The following is a 22,653-nucleotide window of genomic DNA, read 5'->3' as shown; positions in this document are numbered from 1 at the left end:
TGCAGCTGTGCTACCCCCAGTTCAGGGTCTGGCTTCCCTGGTCCCAGGGATTGCTGTGGGCTGTGTTGTCCTACCACTGTCCACCTTCCCTGATGCCATCAGCTGCCCATTCTCTCTCCTCCCCATACCCATCTTGGCAAGCACAGGGCTGGGCTTCATCCTCCCCAGGACTTTCCCATGCCTGGAATCCTCAATGGTCTGTGACCAGGCAGGGGGCAGCCAGCCTCCAGGACTGAGCAGGGTGGGAAGGCTTAGGATTAAGCCCTTCCCTATGGGGGCCAAAAGAGGTTCTGGTAAGATCCTGGAGGAAGCAGTGGGTCAGGAAGGGCAGTGCCTGCTCCCCATGCCCAAGTGGGTCCAGAGCAGCTGGCAGGGCGTGGTTACCAGTGCATGCTGTGCATCAGACTGACCTGTGGCCACTAATGGTGAGTCTGGCAGGTGGCCTGGTCACTAGGGACTGCAGTGGCCTGTGCGTACGGTGGAGGTGCGTCTCTGGGTGCTGGGTGTGCAGCGTGCCCAAGTTCCCGCCCCGTGCACCCCCACCTAGTGGGGGCCCTCTGCTCAGAAAACCAGGCTGCTCCACTACTGCGCTCATCAAACTGAACTTCTTTATTAAGTGCCGAGGGTCCAAGCGGGCGCCGCGCCTGCTTGGTGCGGTTCCCAGCAGCCGGTCTCTGCTGGGAGCGGCGGGGTGTGAAGCAGCCGGTCGGTCTGTAGTGTGGCGGCGCTCACTTCACGTGCTCGGCCGCGTGCGAGGAACAGTAATACTTCTTGTGGGCGATGAAGGTGGACAGGCTGCTGAACTTGATGTTGCACAGGCGGCAGTGCCTGTGGCTGCCTTGGGGCGCCGCGGCCAGCGCGCCCTTGTCCGGGTGGGAAGGGGGCGGTGGCGCGGCCTCGGGCGACGGGCTGCCGTGGTCTGCGCCGGGGGGCGGCTCCTGGCCATTGAGGCCGTCGCGCGGGGCGGCCGGCGAGGGCGTCCGGGCGTCCGGCGGAGGCTTTCCCAGCAGCAGGCCATGCGCCAGGCGGAAGTGCTCGACCAGGTCGCCGCGGACCAGGCCGTTCGGGGGGCAGTAGGGGCACGCGACGGCGGGCGCGTCCTCGGGGGCGGGGCACAGGTGGCGCGGGGCGGCGGGGCACGAGAACTTCTTGTGCGCCAGGTAGGCCTCGAGGCTGTGGAAGCTCACGCGGCAGGCCGTGCACTCGTGGTAGTCGGCCAGGGCCGGCAGGGGCGCGGGGCCGGGCACCTGGCGCCGCGGCTTTTTACTCAAGTCGATGGGGCCGTCGGCGGCGTCGGGGCCGCTTCCGCTTCCGGGTCGCGGAGACGCTGACGCGGGGGGCACGGGGGCGGGTCCGGCCGCGGACGGGGCGGGGCCTGGCGCCGGGGGCGGGTTGGGCCCGGCCGCGGGCAGCTCGTAGAGCTTGCGGCGCCTGCGCGTGCGGACGGGTGGCGCGGCGGGCGCGGGCGTCCCGGGGGTCCCGGCGGGCGCGGGCCGGCGCGGCGGCGGGTCGTGGCGCGAGGCGCAGTAGTAGCGCTTGTGCACCGTGTAGGTCTCGTGGCGGCTGAAGCGGATGTTGCAGGCCTCGCACAGCGTCCGGCGGGGGTCCTCGTCCTCATCCGCCCCGCTGCTCGGGCTCGGGCTGTCCTCGCTGCCCCGGCCGCCCGGCTCGGCCTCCGGCGTGGTCGCGCCCCCCGCCCCGCGCCCCGCCTCGTCCTCGCTCGCCCCGGGCCCTGGCGACGAGCGCGCGTCGGCCTCTTTGGGCGGCGGCGCGGGGGGCGCGCGCGGTGGGGCGGGGGGCGCCTTGGGCCTGCGCGCGGGGGGCGCGTCGTCGGGCGGCCGGCGGCCGGAGCAGTAGAGGCGCTTGTGCACGTAGAAGTTGTTGACGTTGTTGAAGGTGATGTCGCACTCGAAGCACGTGGCACCCGTGGGGGCGCCCGCGAAGAGGCCGGCCGGCTCCCCCGCGCTCGTCGGCAGCCGGCCGTGCACCAGCTCGCACATCTTGGCCAGGATCTCCGAGGCCGGGGGCGCGGCGGGGAGCTGCGGCAGGAAGAGAGCGCCCTGCTCGGCCGTTCCAGGGCTCCCAGGAGAGGGGCTGGACGGCTCCGTCTTCACCCGGGCGGGGCCAGGGCTGCGCGGCGACGGCGTCCGCGACCGGGCTACGGGCCCGGGCTCCTCCGCAGGCTCTGCCTTGATGCTCCTGGGGGCCGCGGACGGCTCGCTGCCGCCGCCGTTCTGGGGGGCCGTTCTGGTCTCTCCGTTGGTGGCCTCTGCCTGGGCCTTCCTGTCCAATCCTGGTGATGGGTTGGGTGCCAGGGCCGTGTCGGCGGAGGCCAGGGCGGTGTGCTGCTGGAAGCTGGCCAGACTGTCTGCAGGGAGACCCCAGGGGCCACACTTAGGGGCTGGAGCAGGACCTGCCTGGGGCCAGACCTGGGGTAAGAGGGGGTGCGAACGGGGAGCTGGGCTGGGCAGAGGAGGTAGAGAGCCAGGGCGGAATTCAGCCCTGCTGCCGGGTGGTCAGGCCCCCTCGCTCCCCAGTCCTCAGGGGCTCACCTGGGGGGAGCTTGGCAGCTGGGTGCCCGGTCCCTGGTGAGTAGATGTCAGCCTTGGAGCCTGGCTGGCAGACCATGTGGCGGGTCACCAGGTGGCTGTAGAGAATGTCCCTCGTGGTGGAGATGAAGCCACAGCTGTGGCAGACACCTGTGGGCCAGCTGTGTTATCAGGGCTGCGGGGTAGCCCTGCAGACCCACCCCTTGTGCCGCCCACTTCCCTGCCCCCACCTACCACTCAGAGTGTCCGTGTGGACCTTGAGGTGCCGCTCACAGTTGGCCTTGGTGGTGAAAGCCGACAGGCAGATCAAACACATGAAGGGGCGTTCTCCTGGGACACAGGGCTGAGTGAGGGGTCTGCTCTGGGAGCCCAGCCGGCCGTCCAGATGGCTAAGGTGGGCCACGGGCTCTGGGAGCCCGTGCGCTGTGGCAGGCTGACCGTGTAGGCACACTGGGGCACCGTGCGCAACCCGGGGCTGGGTGCGCCAGTGGGGACACACGCTATTACGGAGGGTGATGGGGGTCCTGGGGCCTCACCGCTGTGGCTGCGCATGTGGATCTCCAGGGAGCTGGCGCTGGGACAGCTTTTGCGGCACTGGGGGAAGGGGCAGACGCGCTCGTTGGGGTAGGTTTCTTTGGGCTTCTCGTCGGCAGCCACTGCGGCAGGAGAGCCGGCACTCTGCCGGCTGGCACAGTAGTAGAGGAGGTGGGCTTGCAGGTTCCGCTCGCTCCGGTACCAGATCCCGCAGTCCTTGCAGGGGAAGACGTCTTCTGTGGGTTGAGAGGCGGGCGCAGCCTGAGTGGGGCATCCCAGCATTAGAGGGGGGAGGCATCCTGCAGTCCAGGCAAGCCCCGGTCCCCTCGGAAACATGAGCTTGTGCCCTGGCTGCCCCGCTGGCCTCCACCTTGAGGAGTGAGGAGGCTGGGGCCTTTGCCCTGTCACTACCCCCCTTTCATTTGGCCCTTTAAACTCCTGGGTCTCTAGGATTCATGGACCACACGGGTGGGGCCCTGGCAACCTCACAGGGCAGCCCCCATGCTGCCTTCCGACAGGGAGCCCTGCAAGATGCTGGGGCCCCAGGGGTGTCCCCCGGAGTGTGGGCAGGGGCACAGTGGGTGTCTGTGATGTGGCTGTGTGTGTGACTAAGCAGGGGTGAGGCATGGCATGGGACTATGTGCCTAGTGCCCGGGGTAAGCGTGGCCGTGCCCAGCCTCGGGCAGGCGGGGCAGGAGCTCGGAGGTAGAGCTTCCCTGACCGCATGGTGGGGTTTGCTGAATTGACCGAATTCACCCCCCACGGGCTGCCGCTACCTTTTCAGCTCATAGGAATTTGGGTTGCAGTAGTGGTTCTGCCAGCTGATGAGGGTCTGTGTAATGGGTGCTTTGCCAGTTCTCTGTGTCTTTATAGCGAAATGTTAAGGAACGGTCTGTTCTTCTCTGCTGCTGCTCTGCGCCTGGAGCTTTAGGTGGAACCGGGGGGCCTGGACTCCTGAGCTGGGCTTTGGGCATCTCATTCAGGGACTAGAGTGCCCCCTGGTTTCCATGACTGCAGGTGGGACATGTTCCACCCGGCGGCTCCTCTGAGGCTGGTCCCGGGTCTGTGGTTCTTCTTCACCCCAGGAGCCTCCAGGTTGCCACCTTTGCCTCCCAAGGAGCTGAGGCACCTGTCTGGTGAGGTGGCCACACTCCATGCCATTGCACCTGCAGCTTTCCTGGCTCTAATCCCTTTCTGTGTTTACATATGTTTCCCAAGTTCCGTTCCTCAGGGGCCTCAGGGCAGCTCTGCACCCGCCGGGCATACTGGTGGGTCTGCTTTTCTGACTGCACGGTCAGCACTGGATGGCCACTGGAGCCTCGGCCACAGCCCTGAAGCTTAGTGAGGATGGTCATGGTCCTGCCACTTTGGGCTGACCAAAGGCCAAGTCCTGGGTGGGTGCAGCCCAGGTGACCTGCATAAATGCCCGGTATTACCATTGCCCCCATCTCACAGTTGGGAAACACCGAGGCCCAGGGTGGAGAAGTCTCAAGAATTAAGCCGGTATGACTGACGCGCTCCAGTTCTTAAGGCCCTTCCAGTGCACCCAGGCCGCAGGCCCTGGATGTGTGAACAAGACATCCACCAACCGTGGCAGTGCTCTGGGGACAGGGCAGCTTGGGCGAGGCACTGAGGTGGAAGCCTAGGACGAAGGGGAGGAAAGCCTCCCAGCACCTGGGTGTGCCTGCAGCCTCTGCTGGAGCAGCCCAGACAGGAGGTAGGAGGCGGACCCCGCAGGCTGGGTCCCCAGGACTCGACCATAGCCCAGGCGCCACTCCCCAGGGCGAGTCTCTGGCTCCCTGCAGATGCACCTCCCTGCCCTGCGTCTCTGAAGGGCTTTCCCAGGCTCCTTTCTCCCGACACCTCCATGTGCAGGCAGGACCCCATTAGTTCACTGCTGCCCTCTTCCCCCTGGCAGCACTGGTGTTCTGCAGGGCAGTGGCCCAGCCCCTCCCCGTGGGCACCAGGGGTGGACCTCATATCTGTGGCTTGTCCCCTGCCTCCCACTGTCATCTCTCCCCGGGTCATTTCCACCCCCGCAGAAGTACGCCAGCCTCAGCTGGGTCCCAGCACCGCACGCCTGTCTGACGGGCTTGCTTCTCACTCCCGGCTCGCTCAGCACAACCACTGTGGTCAGGGTCATGGTGACCTCCACGCTGCCCAGTCCAGTGGGCATTCCTCTGCCCTCAGACCAGCCACAACCAGGACACAGTGGACCCCCACCACCCTGGGCTCTTCCCACCCCCTGACTCGAGCATCTGCAGGTCCCCTCTCTCCCTGGGGGCCTGTGTGGCCCCAACACGTGCCCCCAGCCTCTGAGGTCCCACTTTAGTGTCTGACAGGCATCTCGGGGCCAGCATGCTCGTGGCGGGCTCTTCCTACCTGCCTGGGGTGGATGTCCACCCAGATGGCATGTCGAAGCCCCACCTCTGTCTCCACCTCTGTCAAGCCGTCATCACGTTGAACTTGTTCCAAAAGCTCACTTTTCTGCCAGTTTTCCAACCTTACTGTTACCACCTAGCAGCCAGGGTGATTTTAAAACAATGGGACCACATCCAGGCTCTTCCTGGCACCACTGGGGGAGATCTGCCCCCTGTGGGCTTCCTGCAGCCTCACCCCGCAGCCATCGGTGCTTCCTGGAGAGCATGTCATCCTGTGTGAGTGGCTTTCCTGAGCACCCCCGTTGACGTAGGCCCTGCCACCATCTGCCCATGTCACCACGTCCTTGGTGGGGTGTACCCATGCCCAAGGCTGCGGCCACCCGGCCAGAAGGTCACCTGTGCCTCTGAGTGGTGGGCCCCACTTTGGCGACCTCGGTGCCCGGACTGACCGACTGGCTCAGTGTGGTGTCAGTAGAGTATCTGCCGGGCAGGTGAACCCTGTCGCAGGCTCAGAGGGGTCTTGAGGCTGAGTGCTGAGGTGGGAAGTGGGTGGCAGAAAACCTTTCTACTCCAGGTGTCTCACCAGGGTGATGCCTTTGCCCCCGGGGGATGCCCGGCCTGTCTAGAGATGTTTAGGCAGTCACAGCCAGGAGGTGGGGGTGGCACTGGTGTCTGGTGGGCAGGGGCCAGGCTGCCACTCAACATTCCCTGCGGGGCGCCTGTTGGAAATGCGAGGCTGAGAAACGTGCTCCGCCCACTCTACTGTCCCTGGGAGGACTTGGGGTCAGGCTGTGCCTGCCTCCTGGGCCTCCCCCATGTGTGCTCGAGCCAGGCACACATGGTCACCCTGTCCCCGGTGGCCCCCTCCAGGCTGCCCGTTGGCATTCACAGGCCCACACTGCCCTTGCTCATGTACTGGCTGCAGCTGGCAACCCTCTGCCCCTCTTCCCCCCGCTCCTACAACCCCACTTTTGAGCCCCACGGTGCACCTCTCCTCTGCTTGGATCCCAGTGGTAACAGGCCTTTGTGGGCCTTGAGCTCTGGGCCCCCCGTGCAGTCCCGTGGGGTTGCACTGGCACTGCCCCGGGCTGGGTGGTGGGGCACTCACTGTTGATGACCGCTGTGGCCAGGATGGACGCCATGCCAGCCTGCTGGGGCAGAAGCTGGATGTCGCTGTGGGCGGGGGCTGGGTGCGTGGACTCCGAGGACTCCTTTGCGGGGTGGCGGGGGGCATCGTGGGGCTCAGCCACGAGGAGCGTGCTCAGCAGTCCACCTGCGGGCACCGGCTTGGTGAGCCTGCACCAGAGGGCTTCATCTGCAGGGGTGAGGTACCCGTGACGGCAGGGCCAGCAGCCCGGCTCACCACCACCACCACCCTGGGAAGACCACCATCTCATCCCTCTGACCCCTCAGGGCCGCCCCACCTGGATAAAGGTTTTGAAGCCGGCAGTGGGGGATGGGGCCAAGGGCAGGGAGTGGCCGGCCCCGGGTCACAGCTGCTGCTTCCGGCTTCCTCAGCAGCCATCCTGCCTCCATGGGGCAACTGGGTGGTTCCCAGACCTCCCTGCCCTGTGCCCAAGCAGGAGGGCCTCAAGGGCAGCCCACACTGCTGCCCATTTCCCAGAGAGGGTGGCGCGTGGGACGCTCTCAGGGCGCTTGGGGAGCTGTAGCCAACCCCATCCAAGCCCCCCAACTCTGCGGGGTGCGGCTGTTCCTGCTGTGGCCTGCAGGGGGCAGCCTTGGTCAACAGGAGGCCCTGGACCACCTCCAAGGCCCCATGCAGAGGCTGCCATGCTAATGTCGGTGCCCCAAGGACCCTCGCCTGCCTGCGCAGACTCAGCTGGCTGGAGCCCTGCTGCCCAGGCCAGCGGGAAGGGGGGCCGGGCAGCGCCAGCCAGCCCCTGCCCTTGCTGGGTGTGCAGATCCATGGCTGGCCGCTCACTGCCATGCCAGGCATGCTGGTCCCTCTGGCTGCGCTCCGTGTCCCTAGAGCATCCCTTGGTGGGAAGGAGGAGCTCCCCCACGGAAGGGGAACCTGAGGCACACAGGTGCTGTGCTGACCCAGGTCATGCAGTGGATGGCAGGGCAGGATGGAAAGCCCAGGTCCCTAGATGCTGAGCTCAGGGTACCCTCTGCACCCACCCTGGGATCCCGAGGCCCCCAGTGACCTTTGACTCTCTCCTGAAATGAGAGCCACTGTCAGGCTCCACCTCCATCAGGGGCGTTGAGCCATATGTGCTCAGGAGAGGATGTGAGGATGGTACCCCCAGAATGTTCTAGCAAAATAGAGCCCCTTGCAGGGGAATGAGGTGGATTTCCTGTCACCAGTGGGCACAGCCCTCTCTCCTGGGTAGCTATGCTGTGGTGGGTGGCCCTCACTTGGCTGTAGAAGTTGCCACGTGGCTATCACCACATCCACCCCTTGGACCGGAGCCTCCTTGTCTATAATGGGGTGAGGACCTCTTTCCTGCTCTCTGGCCCTCTCAGGGCCTCCCCGCAGGGCCCCTTCTAGGATGTACAGGGAGACAGAGGAGGCAGGGGCTGCTTTGAGTGAGCACCGGGGCCTGGCCAAGCTCTTGCCCAGGCCTCCCAAAGAAACGGGGCCCCAGAAGATGAGGGACATGGCCCAGGCCCCACAGCTAGGAAGCTGGCCCTCCTGATTGTTTCTGCAGCAAGCCCCCCGGTGCAGGGCCCCGGGTCCCTCTGCCAGCCCTGGTGGCACCAGGGAGAAGTCCTTGCCTGGGCCCAGGAAGAGCAGCCATGCCGGCTTTCTGAGACCAGCTGCCTCATCCCCCAGCTGACTGTTGGGCCCCAGCTGGGCTTTAATGAGGGTGCAGGGGTGTGGCTGCCGGGTTCCCTGGCCCCTCGGCCCAGCCCACTGGTTTCCCTTAAAGGGCAGCCCAGGGACAGCCAGTGACCCCCGCCTCCTGGAAGCTCCATGACACCAACCCTTCCTGTAGATCTCCGCGCTGGCTTCAGCCTCTGTCAGGGCCTGGGGCAGCGTCCTCAGCCAGCAGGCCTCGTCCTCCAGCAGCAGGGCCAGTGCCTGGCTCAGGGGGGCAGGAAGGGAGTGGGGTCAGCAAGGACACGGTGGTGCCTTCAGACAGCAGGGAAGAGCACCGGGGATCCCCAGGGAGCACATGCAGGGGTGCCTGAGGGCCCACCCAGAAGGTGGCCAGACGCAGCAGGGAGTCCCCACCTTCCATGGTCAGACAAGGGGTTCCCTTGGAAACGAGATGCCCAGAGGGGTCAAGCAATTTGCTCAAGGTCACACAGCCGGCAAGCAGCGGAGTGGGGATTTGCACCCAGTTCATTTTTGCCTCCCCTTCCCCTCCGGGCTCTCTGGCACAATCCATGGGGAGCAAAGGGCTGGGCTGGCGCAGGCTTCTCCCACACAGGCCCCCAGAGGCCTCCGAACTGAGCTGTGGTGGAGGCCAAGATGGGCTGGGAGGGGGTGGTGTCTCCCCAGAAGGGACCTCCACATCCTCCCCCCTGGTGGGGCTCCTCCCCTGCTGCAGGGCCCAGCAGCTGAGCCCCTGTGGGCATGTGGGGTCAGGCCCTGTCCAGCTGGCTTGCTGCCACCCATCTCATAGGGGAGGACGCCAAGGCACGGGGGTGGGAGGGGTGGCTCGCACCAGCACCACCCCACCCAGCCATGCTCTGTCCCCAGCACCGTCTGGAGCTGCCCCTGGCGCACCCAGGAAGAAGGAGTCCTTTGGGCTCAGCCCGCAGAGGGGCTGGCAGCTTGGGGCCAGGTGGGCAGGGCTGCCTGCAGACCCCCTCAGTGACCTGGGATCCCTGGCCAGACACACAGACCTGTGTGGGCTGCAGGGTGGGGTTAGAACCGCGGCCCTGCTGTGCCCTGGGGGTCTGGAGTGATGGCTATGCCCCAGCTCTGGGCTGGTTCCTCTGCCTGGAAGGGCACAGTGCACATCCCACGTGGGCACTTTTCTGTTTTGCTCAACTTAATGCCTTTTGCTCAGAAATTTGTGCAGCTGGACTATTAGCTGAAGAACCAGTGTCACTTGCTGGAAATGCTGTCACTTGGGTGGCAGTGGCTTTGTGGACCCCTGGGGCATAAGTGGCAGTGGACCAGGGTGGGACAGCCAGGGCAGATGATGGCATGTGGGGCGTCCTCTGATGGGTTCCAGGCACCCCCAACCAGGTCTGAGCCCATGGCACTTTTCAGGGTTTTACTTGCTGCCCAGGACGCACATAGAGCTGGGCCTCCCCGACTCTGACCACCTCTACCCTCTCATCCCCATCCTGGGACAGACTCGGGGACCCAGCAAGGTCAGGGCACCCTGGCCAACAGAGCAGCCGCGTGGCCTGTGGGTCAGGAGAGCCCAGCCCTGAGGTAGGATATGCCATCCTTACACCATGCCTGCCTCCCCTGCTCCTGGGCATCTCTGCAAGTGGGTGATGCCCTTTTGGAGGTGCGGCCGGGACCCAGGTGTTCATCCTACTACCTGCATGCAGGGCGGGTCACACCCATCTCCCTGCAACTCAGTCCACCCCCCAGGGACCCGGAAGAAGACCCCCCACCTTGCTTTTCCCATCCCCTTGGCCGGCCTGACACAGCAGGCGGGGGCCCTGTGCCTGGGCCCCGGAGGCTGGTGTTGCTGGGGCACCAAGCCAATAGCTGACCTGTGTCACCCTGTGGCAGGCATCTCTGCCAAGGACCCTGCTTGTAACAGATGCCCAGCGATTCTGACGGGGTCTCTGCTGGCTCAGAGGTTTCTGTCCAGGCTGCAGCTGGAGACAGGTTGGGGGCAAAGAGGCACTGGTGGGGTGGCTCGGTGGCAGGTGGCTGGTGACTGCTGTGTCCCAGACACAGGTGACCTGGGCCAGCAGCTTGCAGCCAGGGGGAGGACGGGGCCTCCCCGAGTCTCTAATGAATATTAATGCGAGGACGAGGGTGAAAAAATTAATCTGCCTGATCCTCCGATGAGCGTGGCAGTAACGATATGAAATCTAATTATTCGTCCCAGTATTTCTAAACCCTCAAATAGACTGACAGCCGCCTGGTCGGTTTAACGCTTATCACTCTTGGGAGCGGCGTGTTCGCGCATGATAAAAACACTCGCGCGGCTCTGCTGACGCTGCAGAACCCCCCACTCTGCACACGGTCCAGGCGCAGGTGGTGGCGCCATGTCCCCCCAACACTGGCGAACAGGTGCCCTCGTGGTGGCTGCACTGCGTGGGCTGGGGGCACTGCCATCTGTGAGAGCTGGTGGGAGGAAGGGGCACCGTGGGACTAGTGGTCCCCCACTTCTACAGGGGGGCTGGAGACCGGGAGACCAACGTCTCTAGCCTCCCTGTCAGTCTGAAGGGCCACACATGCCTGCACATGGTCCCGAGGGTGTGAGGGCCTTCCCACTCCCTGGCTTCCAGGGGGAGCGCCAACCTGCCCAGCTGCCTCTGAGACTGGGGGCAGTGCCCACAGGTGAGCCCCGAGCCAGCACCTCACCCTGTAGGAGGCAGCTGGACCCCGAGGTCGGCTGTATAGCCCACAGCCCACCTCTCTGCCCCCCTGGAAGCTAAGGATGTTGGTCAGTAGCAGATTCTCTTCTTCCCCTGTGGAGGGGCTGACACAGCGCCAGGCTGCCTGGTTATTTACTTTTTTTCCCTGCTTTTTTTCTTTCTCCCCAACTCTGAGTAGCCCTGGAACTGAAGCCCTTTTCTCAGGTGAAGGCGCAGGGGCCCCCTTCCTGGCCCTGCTCAGCCCATGGGCAACAGGCAAGCCTGGAAGTTGCTGTTTATAGCTTCCCCACCAGGCCCTTCCTCCAAAACTACCACGGATGTGTGTGCCGCCTCCCCTTCAGGGGCAGTGCCAGGCTTGGTGCCCCATCTGAGTCCAGCTGGCTCTGGACAGGCCATGTCTGGGGTCAGCAAGATGCCCCTCTCTCTGCCCTGCCTGCAGCCCCCCAGGGTGGTTTGTCTCTCCCTCCTGGCTCCAGGCCAGCCCCACCCAGGGCTGGGATAACGGGCAGCCACTTTAAATTCTCCGGGTGCATCTGAGAATGCTCCTTGTTTCCCCCAACAAAGAGGTCGGTGTCTGGATTCTGTGCCCGCTGATAACCATCAGAAACCCTATCTCCACCGCATCCGTTGTGACAACTTTATCTGAGGCTGTTCCCAAACCTCGCCATGCATCTCATGGGTCAGCACCGACGGATGGTGGGGGCCCTGTTCTGGGGTGGGAGTGGGGCGGCCCAGGGAGCTAGGCGGCCCTGCAGAAGGTCGGGGAGCTGCCTGGGCTCCCCCAGGTCACTGTGGGGCAGGTTCACAGGAGGTCAGGGCTTGGACTGTGGTAGGCCCGGCGTGGGCTCTGCCCGGGACCCCCAGTTCATCCTCACAGCTCAGTCTGTTCCCCTCACCGGAGGCAATGGCATTTCTGCCTTTGTTCCTTTCATCTCTCCCAGACCCTGTGAAGAACCTGTTTCACAGGAGAGACACTGAGTCTCACAGAGGTGAACAAGGGGCCAAAGGCGCGAGAAGCGGCTGTGCGCACGGGACCAGACCCGGGTCTGCGTGGCCTCCTCTGCCAGTGTGGCTTCTCCGTCCACCACCTGCTATCCATCCACCCACCCAGCATCCATCCCACACATTGACCACCCACCCACCCCTCCATCCCACACACCCATCCTGAGCATTTCTTCTGTATTTGACTGCAAGCTGGATCAGAGAGGGACCTGCTGGAGGTCACAGAGCAGACTGGTGCTGCTGGCACTGACTCTCGAACCCTGGCCAGGCTCTGTGCTGTCCGTCCTTCCTGGGGCTCCCGCCCCCAGTGTCCCGTGTGTGGGGATTGTGGGGGAAACCACCTGACTCCTGCCTGCAAGCACCCCCCAGCCAGTGGGAAGGGTCACCATCCCCCATAGCGCCCTTCCCGCCTCCCTCTCTAAACAGCAGAGACAAACTGCCTCGTGGCTGATAGGACGCACTGGGGCAGGAGGTGCTGGGGGAAAGAACTGGGACGCATCGGCTGGGCTCGATAAGGGGCCCGCTGAAATGTTAGTAAAAATATTTAGACAATAAATGAAGTATCAGAAAGGCGCACGTATCTTTAAGAAATCAATCATCTTGTACGGTGTGTCTGGACACTCGGCGCCTGCTGGGGAGATAAGGGTTAATCAGGGATCTAATTCTGCAGGAGATCAAACTGCGGGGAAGAGCAGGCGAGGCTCCTTCCTCCCTCCAAGGTCCTGGCCTCTCTGGCGCGCCTCGGACATTATCTCTGCCTGGAGAGGCTTTCTGACCGCACGCCAAGTCTCCCCAGGCTGACCTGCGCCCCAGGCCCAAGGAGGACAAAATCCTGGAGAGAAGTCTGCAGGCGGGTGGGGGGACGGTGGGTGGGCCAGGAGGGAAGGGCTGGGACCCTGGGGCTGGCAGTGTCCAGCCCCCAGCCTGTACCGAGGGAGTCTGCAGGGGCTCCGGGGGCAGGCAGACACCGTCCGATTCTCCCTCTGCTATCTGACCCTGCTGATGGCCAAGTCCCTCAAGTTCTTGGAGCATCGGCTTCCTCATCTGTAAAATGGGGACAAGTACCCTCAGAAGGTGGGGTCATGTGTAAGGACAGTCCAGCAGTGTGTGTGCATGAGTGGACAAGATGCACACGCCTGTCCATCTTGCCAGGGGCTGACTGTCCCCCGAAGGGGCAGCAGAGGAAGTGCAGGACCTGCTCAGAACACTGAGGCCCCTAACCCTCAGCCGTGGCTGTTGTCCAGTCAGTCTAGAGGCCAGTGTTATGGAGCTCCTGGCCCACCTGGCCCCCCTTCCAGCCCCCAGCTGCCCCCACCCAGCAGCCTGCCCTCTGAAGGGTCACTGCTGCCTGCACGCCTCCAGAAACGGCTGCAACCCCACCACCTCCATCCCGCAGTGGAGCCAGACCCACCCTGGAGCCACCCCCTGCCTGGGGCCACAGGACAGGAGGCTCATCCCCCCTCAAGGCTGCTGGCTATCGTGCCTGCCAGGCCACCCCCTGTGGCCTCAATCGGCAGCAGGCGGGATGCCCCGGCTTCCCCATCTCAGATGAGCACCCTCTCCCCTGTGGGGTCTACAAGGCTCAGGCCTCAAGCGCTCTCAGGGTTTCCCCTAAGGTGCCAAAGGCTGAAGAAACAGGCTCAGGGACTTTAGGAGCCTGCCTGGGAGCACACAGCAAAATGGCCACGAGACAGACCCCAGATCCACACCCTACTCCGTGGGGACAGCCCGGCCACGAAGGTGGGCTCCTGTGATCCTGACCAGCCGCCTGCCTGTGTAAGCACCCACCCCTCCAAGCCTGGCTGCTCAGCTGGCATACGTGGTGTGGGCAGCCCATAGACCCTGGGAGGTCTCCCAGCCTCGTGCAGTGCAGATGCAAGCCCAGGGAACCTGACTCGGCATGACCCACAGCACCAGTTTTACTGCACACAGGAGTGGGGGTGGGCTGTGAGCACTGGTCTGATGGCCTGAAGCTGGGGACTCTGCCTGTGGCTCCTGAGCATCCCCACGGATGCTGCTGCAGGCCAAGGTGCTGGGCCCTGGTTTCCACATCTGAGAAATGGAGGCTCTGCCCTCCAGGCTGGTTAGAGTTGTCACGGTAGCATTTGGCCTCTGTGCAGGGGAAGCCTCATCCCTACGGGCCTGGCTCTGCTGCTGACTATACAGAGGCCTATCAGGCCCATGCCTGGGGCCTTGGGGCCAGGAGATCCAGCACCACAGGGCACCTGCCAGCCAGCGTGTACCCTGGATCAAGCTACCCCTGAATGCCACCTCAGGAGTCAGAAAAGACCATGATTGCACCAGCACATTTGGGGCGCCTAAGCCTGAGCTTTAGGGGACCAATCTCTTGTGCTGCCTGGTCTCCGAGGAGGCATTTTCTGAACACTGGTCATGCACAGGCCCTCCTGGTCCCCATCACACCACATGCTGCCCAGTCCACTACCCCATGCTTATTGTTTCCTATAGAACGATTTTCTTTCTTAACTGGAATGTATTTTTAAAGGAGCCTGCAGGAGGGTGCCAGGCTGACGTGCCATAAACAGAAGGCAGCTCGGCAGTAGACCTGAGACGGAGGAGGGCCGTGGTGCTCACGTCCAGTGGGAGGATGCTGCCTTTGGGCAACATGTTCCAGGTGGGGCTCCTTAGTTACAAAGGGTGATGAGCAAGTGCAGGAGGGCCCTGACGGCACCCTCTCCCTGTCATCAGTACCCACAAGGACAGCAGTGAAACAACCTCTCACCGTCTGCTGCAGGCACACACAAGTGCCCAGTATACCACCTCACCTGCCACTGGGGGTGCCAGTCCAGCCCCACCGATTGGCTCTTTGTTGCCCGCTCCCCTGGAATGCCCTTCTCTGCCACCTCTCCAACTTCTACTCATCCATTATGGGCTTACTTAAAGGACACCCCCACCAGGAAGCTCCCTGTGTTACCTGAGGACCCACAGGCCCCTCATCACCTCTTCCAGGAAGCCTTCCTGGCATTCCCAGGCAGGTAACTCTTCCCTGCCCTCCTCCAACACCTCAGGCCTGGCTTGGGGGCTGAAGGGGTCTGTGCCCTGGGCCACACGGTGCCCTGGATGCAGCTGGCAGGCGAGCTGGCAGGGGTCGAGGCTCCTTACCGTTTCCACCTGCCCGGGGGACGAGGCTCCACTCCGGATGCTCCCACGGAATGGGCCCCAGGACAGACCCTCGGCGAGGCTGCGTCGAGCCCGCACACGCCTCTGCCCGTCCTGCAGCTGCAGCTCCAACTCGTCTGCAAGGAGAGACATCGGAGGCATGAGGTCCGGCAGTGGGGGTCACCCGGCCCACCCCTGTGCGGGGCCACCCACCTGCGCAGCCCCCAGGGCTGTAGGGCAGAGAAGGGGCTGCCCCAGGGGGCCGCACAGTTAGTATGAGGGGAGCCGGCAGCTGGATTTGAGCAGGTGGAGGAGAGGCTGGGGGAACACACTAACATGCCAGGGCCATGTGCCTCTGGCAGCCCTGGTGGCAGTGGCAGGCCCGTCCATGCCCGGGTGCACAGATGGAGCCAGGTGACCTCTGGCAGAGACGGGCCAGCTGCTGCCCCTGCCCACCCCGAGGGACCTCTGCTCACTCTGTGGGCCTTGGCTCTTGTGGAGTCTCTAGCTGAGAGTGCAGGGTGCTTGAGGACTGCAGTTACCTGCCGCGGCTGGGGGCCCTCCCAGCTCTGCCACTGTGGCCTGGTGTGGCCCCTGGGGCAGGGCAGGGAGCGGCATCTGCTGCTGGACCCCCACAGGCACAGACAGGCCTCTGCTGTGAGCCCCTGGGACAGTCACCCCCACGGGGTCAGGACCTGGGGTGGCCGGGGCCTGCAGCGGGGCTCGGAGTTCAGGCTGATCTCACTGCACAATCCACATGACCTTCTGTCGTGGGTTGAGTGGTGGCCCCCAAAAGGTGCATCCACCCAGAACCTACAAATTGTCCTTCTTTGGAAAAGTGTCTTTATAGAAGTAATTACGTTGAGATCTCGAGATAAGACCATTTTGGGTTATCCAGTGAGCCTTAAATCCAATGACAAATACCCTTCTGAGACACACAGACAAAAAGATGTGGGGAAGATGGGAACAGACACCGCAGGGTAAAGCTGGGAAGCTGCACCTGGGCCCCCACAACTGGGAGAGGCTGGGGTACACTCCCCAGAGACTGAGGAGCAGCGCGGCCCTGCCCCACCTGGATTTGGGACTTCTGGCTCCACAACCGAGAGCAGATTTCTGATGTTTTAAGGCATCAAGGTTGTGCAGATCTGTCAGGGCCGCCCTGAGAGACGCATGCCTGGAAGTGACCGCCCTCCCCAACACTCCCAAGCCTCGGCGTCCTCGCTGGACAAAGGGCCGGTGGTGGCCATGCCCCCAGAGGGCGGCCCCTCTCTAGGCCACATGGCCTGTGCCCAGGAAGGCTGGGCCACCTTGTGCCATGGGTGCCACCTAGGCTGCTTGGGCCTCACGTGTCCTGGCCCTTCCCGAGCAGGGCTGCTGTGGCGGCCCCACTTCCTGGAGCCCCAATCAGGCAGGCTGTGGCCTTAATGGGCCCGATTATCAGATAACTGCCAGCCTAATGGCACAGATAACGTGTAAGTACACCAGGAGGCTCAGCTAAAATGTTCTAACTGGGTCCTTGTCTTCCCCAGGGCAGATAAGATGGCAGGGGACCAGGCCAAGGCCGGGGTGGCCGGCGCCCCTTTATCAGCCCCACGGGGAGCAGGGTAGGGGCCCGCCCACGAGGGACCATAGCCCCCGCCAGCCCACCCAGGATGCCCGGGTCTGGCCCAGGGCCCTGTGCACGGGCTGCCTGCTTCCCTGGCCCAACAGGGCCCATCACCAGGGACAGAAGTTGGCCCAGCCAGCATAAAGCCACCCATTCCTGCTCAAAGGGCCCTATGGCACTGGCCATCTCCTTATGCCTCCTGTACAGCTGAGGGAGCCGAGGCCAAGCAGTAGGGACTGGGGCTCCAGGACCTGCGCCCAGGCCGCATGGCACTAGATGGCAGCCTGGGCTCCTAGCCCCTCGAGTCCTGGGTGTGCCTGGGTTTCTGATTCCCTGTGGGGCCGGACCTTGGGGTGGGCATGGGTGAGGGAGGAAGAGGCTGCCTGCAGGCAAGCTCACTGGGCGCTCGTTTGTGCATCTGTCTGTCCAGCCACCTGGCGGGTCTGGGCTCTGCCCCCGAGGCTGGCGGGAAGCCCACCGCGGGCTGAGCATGTGTGCTGCCCCATCTGCTCCCACTCAGGGCGGGCTCCAGGGGGAGGCGTCCAGAGTCCTGACGCATGGCCTGCACCCGCTGGACGAGCAGACACGCCCAAGCTGCACAGGCCGGTGCGCACGCAGGCCTGTGCACGGGATGCCCGGGCTGCTCTCTGGGCTTCAGCTCTCCTGTTGGGGCTGCAGATAAGCAGTGACAGTGGCCTGGACTCTCTGTTTTCACCTATTTTCCCGTCAGTGTCAAGAGCATTCATGAAGGAGCCCATTTCTGGCCTTGTTGGGTTCGAGGCTCCCCATTAAGAGATGATGCCCGCTGTCTGAGGCCAGCACCTGCCTTTCCATGGGAGGAACTTGGAACTCAGCGGTCTTCCTACGTGTGGGCTGCGTCCCACCCAGACTCAGGGGCACAGTGGCGCGGGGGGTGGGGACAGCCGGCCCGTGTCACCCTGGGAGCCAGAAGAGGGGCAGGGCCAGCGGGCCCCCCACCCAGCCCACGCGTGCACCTGCAGGCAAATGGCCGTACTGCCTAATCGGAGCCCCTGGGCTAGCAGGCCGAGCCTCCCAGATAACAGCATGGCTGGGGTTTCCCAGGGCAGCCACGCCGTCTTCTGGGTATCACGCACTGCCAGAGACAGGGCCGGCTCCTGATAAAGGCAGCCGTTCCGCATGTCCTGGGGCAGAGCCCACTGCTCAGGGCTTACTGGGGGCTGAGCAAGACCTGGGAAACTGGGGGAGTCCAGGGACCCGGCTGGGGGCCAGGCAATGGTCACCAGGACAACCAACCTCCCTGGCTGGGGGTGGGGCACCGTTTTTGAGGGGCTGTGCATTGGGAAAGGCACACCCTATGGGTGAATGCAAGGCCACAGCAGGTGCCTGGCTCAGTGAAGGGAATACGGCTGGACCTCAGCCCCGGCTCACCCAGCGCCCCTTTGCAGTGCACAACGTGTGCAACTGTCCACTGTGGCCCTGGTGACGTTCAACATCCATCTGCTCAGATAACCAATTTCTAACAAACAGTTCCTGCCCAACCCCTTGCATGGCTGAAACAGGGTCAGCAGTATTAACAAAGCCCAGTTTGAACCTAGCAGAGACCCTCTCCCAACCAGGAATGAAATCACATCAGCAAAGTGGGAGTAGGTGGACCACCTACTCCTGGCAGACTGGATACCTCACGAGGGCTCAGTTAAAGGCTGAGAACAAATGAAGGCATAAATGAAGGAGGGCATGGGGCTAAAGGATAAGAGATGCCAGGCTGGGGGTGGAGCTGGCAGGGAGAGTTACAGGCAGGAAGACAGACCTATTTTTAAACAGCCTCTATTAGGCCAGAGGACACTCAGCTCCCAAGCACACCGGCAGGAAACCTGTGCCCCAAGCCACAACCTGAGCTTGGGCTGCAGGTGGGATGGGAGCCCAGGTCTCTGGGCTTGTGGCTCAGCACTCACTGGGTCACAGACCCTGTGCGGGCACCTGGGGTGGGGGGCACAGACTCTGCCTTTGGGGGTCCCAGGAAAGATGGGCAGTGGCAGCAATGATGGTGGGCCAGTCACAGTAGGCTTCCAGGTGGAGGTGTCCTCCTCTGTGGCAGCCTCCTGCAACTGGTGTGTCCAGAGCAGCTTAGGCGATGGGCACAGAGAGATGTCAGCTCCAGCCAGGTCCTCCTGGTCCTGTCGGCCTTGGCCTCTGTCCCCTCTGTTGGGGGGGCAATGCCATCTGCCCCAAGGACTCACGATGCTAACAAAGTTCGTGGCCCCACTTAATAAGCCTTAGCCAAGTGCCTACCACAGTGTGCAGGGATTCCTCCCTGCCACGCTTAAAGGAGCTCTCCCAGTGTACAGAGACGGAGGTGGGTCTGGACCAGAGCCCCAGCCGAGCTCTAGCTGGGGCCTCCTAAGGCAGGGGGCTGGCCGCAGAGAGGAGTGGAGGGGCATGTCGCTGGGTAGGTGGGTGGCGGGCCCCTCCCGGCCCTTCTGAGCCCTGGCTGACCTCCTGCTCTGTCCTTGGTCTCCCCATCTGCGCCCGATCTCCTCTGGGGGAGGGGCAGGCCCTGTGCTGCCTGGGTAGACCCCCAGGCGGTCGGACCATCACCAAAGGCCAGCGTCAGGACAAAGACCAAATCATTCCAGCAACCCCCTTGACCCCCCCGCACATGTTATTTCCAGAACAAACATGCCGAGCCAGGATTCAATTTCGCACCCCAAGCACCTGCGAGGAACCAGATGAGAAAATTCAGCCTTTGCATATTTATATGGTTTAAATGTCTATTTAGGTCTCAAAACCCTCAAATGGCATCCTGAGGGGACAGGAAGGAGGCAGGACTGCGTTGCTACCCCAGGCCAGGCTCAGGACCCATGCTGGGGAGCCAGGTGGAGCAGGTGGCTTGGAATCAACAGGCTGCGCCTCAGTCTACCTGCTGGGCTGGCAGCAGGGAGGGTAAAGGCAGTGTGTCAGTCAGCGGGGCCACTGCCCTCCGGCCCCCGGCGTCCTGGGGAGACCTGTCCCAGCTCTGCCCCACACCTTGCAGCCCCCGGTGGCCTCCAGTGAGGAGGTTCCAGTTCTCCCTCCCTATCCCACAGCAGTGGCTCAGAGAGCTGAGCAACTTGCTCAAGGTCACACAGCAGGGGCTGCTGTCCCCCAGCCCAGCCCAGCCCCTTTCTGATGGAAGATCCAGGCTGCAGCCATCCGGCCCGGCTCACCAGAGCCCCGAGGGCCCCGGGCTCCTTCCCTGAGTGATGGCCAGCCCTGCGGTTGGCAGGAGCGGCAGTGAGCTGGGGGCAGGCTCCTCCTCCCAGGGACAGGCTCTGTTTGTGCTCATGGCCGGTGGCCTCCAGAGCACAAAGTCCAGGCGCCCCACAAGCCCCGCCCTGATGGTGGGCCCCGGGGTCAGCATGTGGGCGCCCACCCTGGGGTCGCTGCCAGCACCCTTCTATCTAATCAGTCCATCGCTCCGCCCGGCCCCGCCCTGTGGCTCCCGTGGACCAGCTGGCCTCGGCTTGTCAGGGCAGCCCTATCTCCGGGATCATGCTGTTTGTCTTTGATAAAAGTCACAGAAAAGGGGGAGAAAAGGTGGGAGAGAAGGAAAACCCCAGGGGTGAGCAGGCCCTGCCCTGGCAGGGTTCTAGAAGTCTCCACAGGCGAGGGCCCGGAGTGGGGCAGGGTAGGAGGCTGGGTGGCTGAGACCATGCACTTCCAAAATGTGCCTCACCAAGGTGGGAACCAGGCCCAGAGAGGGCAAGGGACCCTCTCGAGGTGACACAGCAGGTCAGGGCCAGTGGCAGTCAGCAGGGCAGGTGGCCCCTCTGTCCCCCGGCCTGGTGCCTCCTACAGTGGCAAGCCCTCACGCCCTCGGCCCCCCACCACACCCCCCTGCCTGGAACATCAGGGCTCTGCCGATCTCTCTGAGGGTGGACTTGCCCAAGAGCACGGGCTCTCAAGTCTGGCCTCCAACTGCACCCTCCTGCCTGGGAAAGCTGTGAGCTGGGTGGTAGCCGAGGCCCAGAAGGACAGGGAGGCCAGGTGGCTCCTCCTCCTGTCCCACGTGGCCACCGCTCTCCAGGGTCCAACTGTCCTTTCTCAGCTTCAGCAACTGCCCCCGGTCCTGCCCTTCTGGGACTGAGCTGCCTTGAGGTGAGGTGGGGGGGCTGACTCCTATTACCCCAACTGCTACGGGGCTGATGTATAGCCCCTCCAGGCCCCAAGAATCCTGCCACCACTGCCTCCCAGCCGGAAACTCCCAGAACTCGGTTTCCTCTTGGGTGAGATACGGGTCGGAGCCCCTGCCTCAGCTCATTGCGAGCTGAAGTAACACAGAGACTGTGGTGTGTGAAGAGCAGGGCCTGGCACCCAGCAGGAGCCCTCAAGGACGGCCTGTGGGGGCTGTGGGGGTCGGCGCTGAGCAGCGGGCCTTCTACTGCCTTGGCCAGGCTTCCAGCCCCTCGGGCTCCCCACCCCTAAAGCAGATGACACCAGGGCCTTTCCTCAGTGGTGACAGGGCTTTAGGGCAGCTCTGGGAGGCGCCATGTGACCCCCAGACCTCACCTCTGAGTCCACGGCAGGTATCCCAGGCCCTGGCACATTAGGGGTTTGGGAGCTGCCCTGGTCACGTGGATACGCCAGGCAGGGACCATGGGCAGGCATGGAAGGCCATCTCCTGGGCAGGTATTTTGAGGTGGGAGTCCAGAGCCCAACCAGGGTGGGGGCTGGGGAGCCTGTCTGGACACCCAAGGCCTATGGCTGGTCACCATCCCTTCTGCCCTGTGGTCACGGAGCCTCTGGGCTTGGAGGGGAGGGTTTGCTCTGTGGCTGTCATGGCCCTGCTCGTGTGTGACCCTCCTCAACTGGCTGGAATGGGGAGATCTGGGCCTGGGGAGAAGTGGCTGGGGGTTGGGGGGCAAGTTCCTGTCAGTTTCTGGGACCATCCCCCACCCACTCCGCCCGTCTTTCCTCCCCATGTACAGTGTGGGCAACAAGGCCCAGACTGGGGATGGGCTGAGGAGGAAGACCCTTGCGCAGGAGCGTGAGTTAGGCTGTGGGGCTGTGCCTGGGGGAACCAGCGAGGTCCAGGTGCTGCCTCTCCCCAGGTCTGCACTGCTGTGGAAGCTGTGTGCAGCTTCTCCCATTGGGCTGGCTTCCCCCGGCCTCCCAGCTGGCTGCTGGCAGGCTTGGTGCCTTTGAGCTGATCCAGAGCACAGAGAAAGCAGACATACCCATGTGACCTGTGGTCCCAGGAACAGGAAACCCAGAGCCCTGGGGCTCCAGCCAGCCAGCAAGTCCTCTGGATCAAGCCATACCTGAATGCCACATCAGGGAACAAAAAGGGGCAGGGCTCGATTCCAGTCCTGGATGTTGCCAGTGGCCGTGGCACCTTAGGACAGGTCCTGCCACATCTCAGGCCTCAGGGTCCCAACTGTGGGCGGTGGGGACAACGTGCTGAGAGGACGCAGCTAAAAAAGTTTGGGAGTGAATGTGGGGTCTGTTTCCCCTGCTCTCTGCCAGTCGAGGAGAGCGAAGCTCAGAGAGGTGAAGAGATTGTCTGAGGTTACGTGGTCAGCAAGTGGCAGGGGAGAGTAAAGCCCAGGTCCTTCTGGCATCAGACGCATGACCCCGGCCTAGGCAGCGTGTCCTCACAGCCAGCCTGGTGTGTCCAGCAGTTGGACTCTCCAGGCCCTAAGTGCAGTCCTGTCCCCATTTCAAAGTGGGAGCCACTGAGCTGACTGGGGCAGAAAACAGTCCCCACAGCGGTTGGCGTGGCCGAGATGGAAGGAATAATGTGACAGCTGGGTGGGTGGCGCAGTAAGGGGGTATGGCTCCCACTGGGTGAGGCAAGAGTGAGGGAGCCATGCACACACCCCTGCTAAGGAGCAAAGCTGACGGAGGGCTCAGCGGACTAGTGGCTCTCGGGAGCCTGGGGTGAGGTTTCCATCCTGCCTCTGGCCCGGGCATCCCACAGAGCCCCTCAGAGAGCCCAGACCCCTGCAGGAGGGCCAGAATC

The 22,653-nt window shown here is 63.6% G+C and overlaps 1 protein-coding gene across 2 annotated transcripts in view; it reads right to left on the bottom strand.

Moving 5' to 3' along the window:
- Positions 1 to 590: 590 nt before the first annotated feature.
- Positions 591 to 22,653, bottom strand: part of ZFPM1 (zinc finger protein, FOG family member 1) — a 64,951-nt gene continuing 42,888 nt past the window's right edge. For both annotated transcript variants that reach the window (XM_073225497.1, XM_073225498.1), the window contains 7 exons: positions 15,071 to 15,204; positions 8,414 to 8,510; positions 6,573 to 6,779; positions 3,086 to 3,319; positions 2,784 to 2,879; positions 2,553 to 2,699; positions 591 to 2,368 (listed from right to left, as the gene is read on the bottom strand). In XM_073225497.1, the coding sequence (XP_073081598.1) occupies positions 729 to 2,368; positions 2,553 to 2,699; positions 2,784 to 2,879; positions 3,086 to 3,319; positions 6,573 to 6,779; positions 8,414 to 8,510; positions 15,071 to 15,204 (2,555 nt within the window). In that variant the 3' untranslated portion in view covers positions 591 to 728. The remainder of the gene's footprint in view (positions 2,369 to 2,552; positions 2,700 to 2,783; positions 2,880 to 3,085; positions 3,320 to 6,572; positions 6,780 to 8,413; positions 8,511 to 15,070; positions 15,205 to 22,653) is intronic.

This window comes from Manis javanica, chromosome 17 (assembly GCF_040802235.1).
Source record: "Manis javanica isolate MJ-LG chromosome 17, MJ_LKY, whole genome shotgun sequence".
NCBI classification, from domain to species: Eukaryota; Metazoa; Chordata; class Mammalia; order Pholidota; family Manidae; genus Manis; species Manis javanica.
The sequence above is the reverse complement of the archived record's forward strand: the minus strand, read 5'-3'. Positions and strand labels throughout refer to the sequence as shown.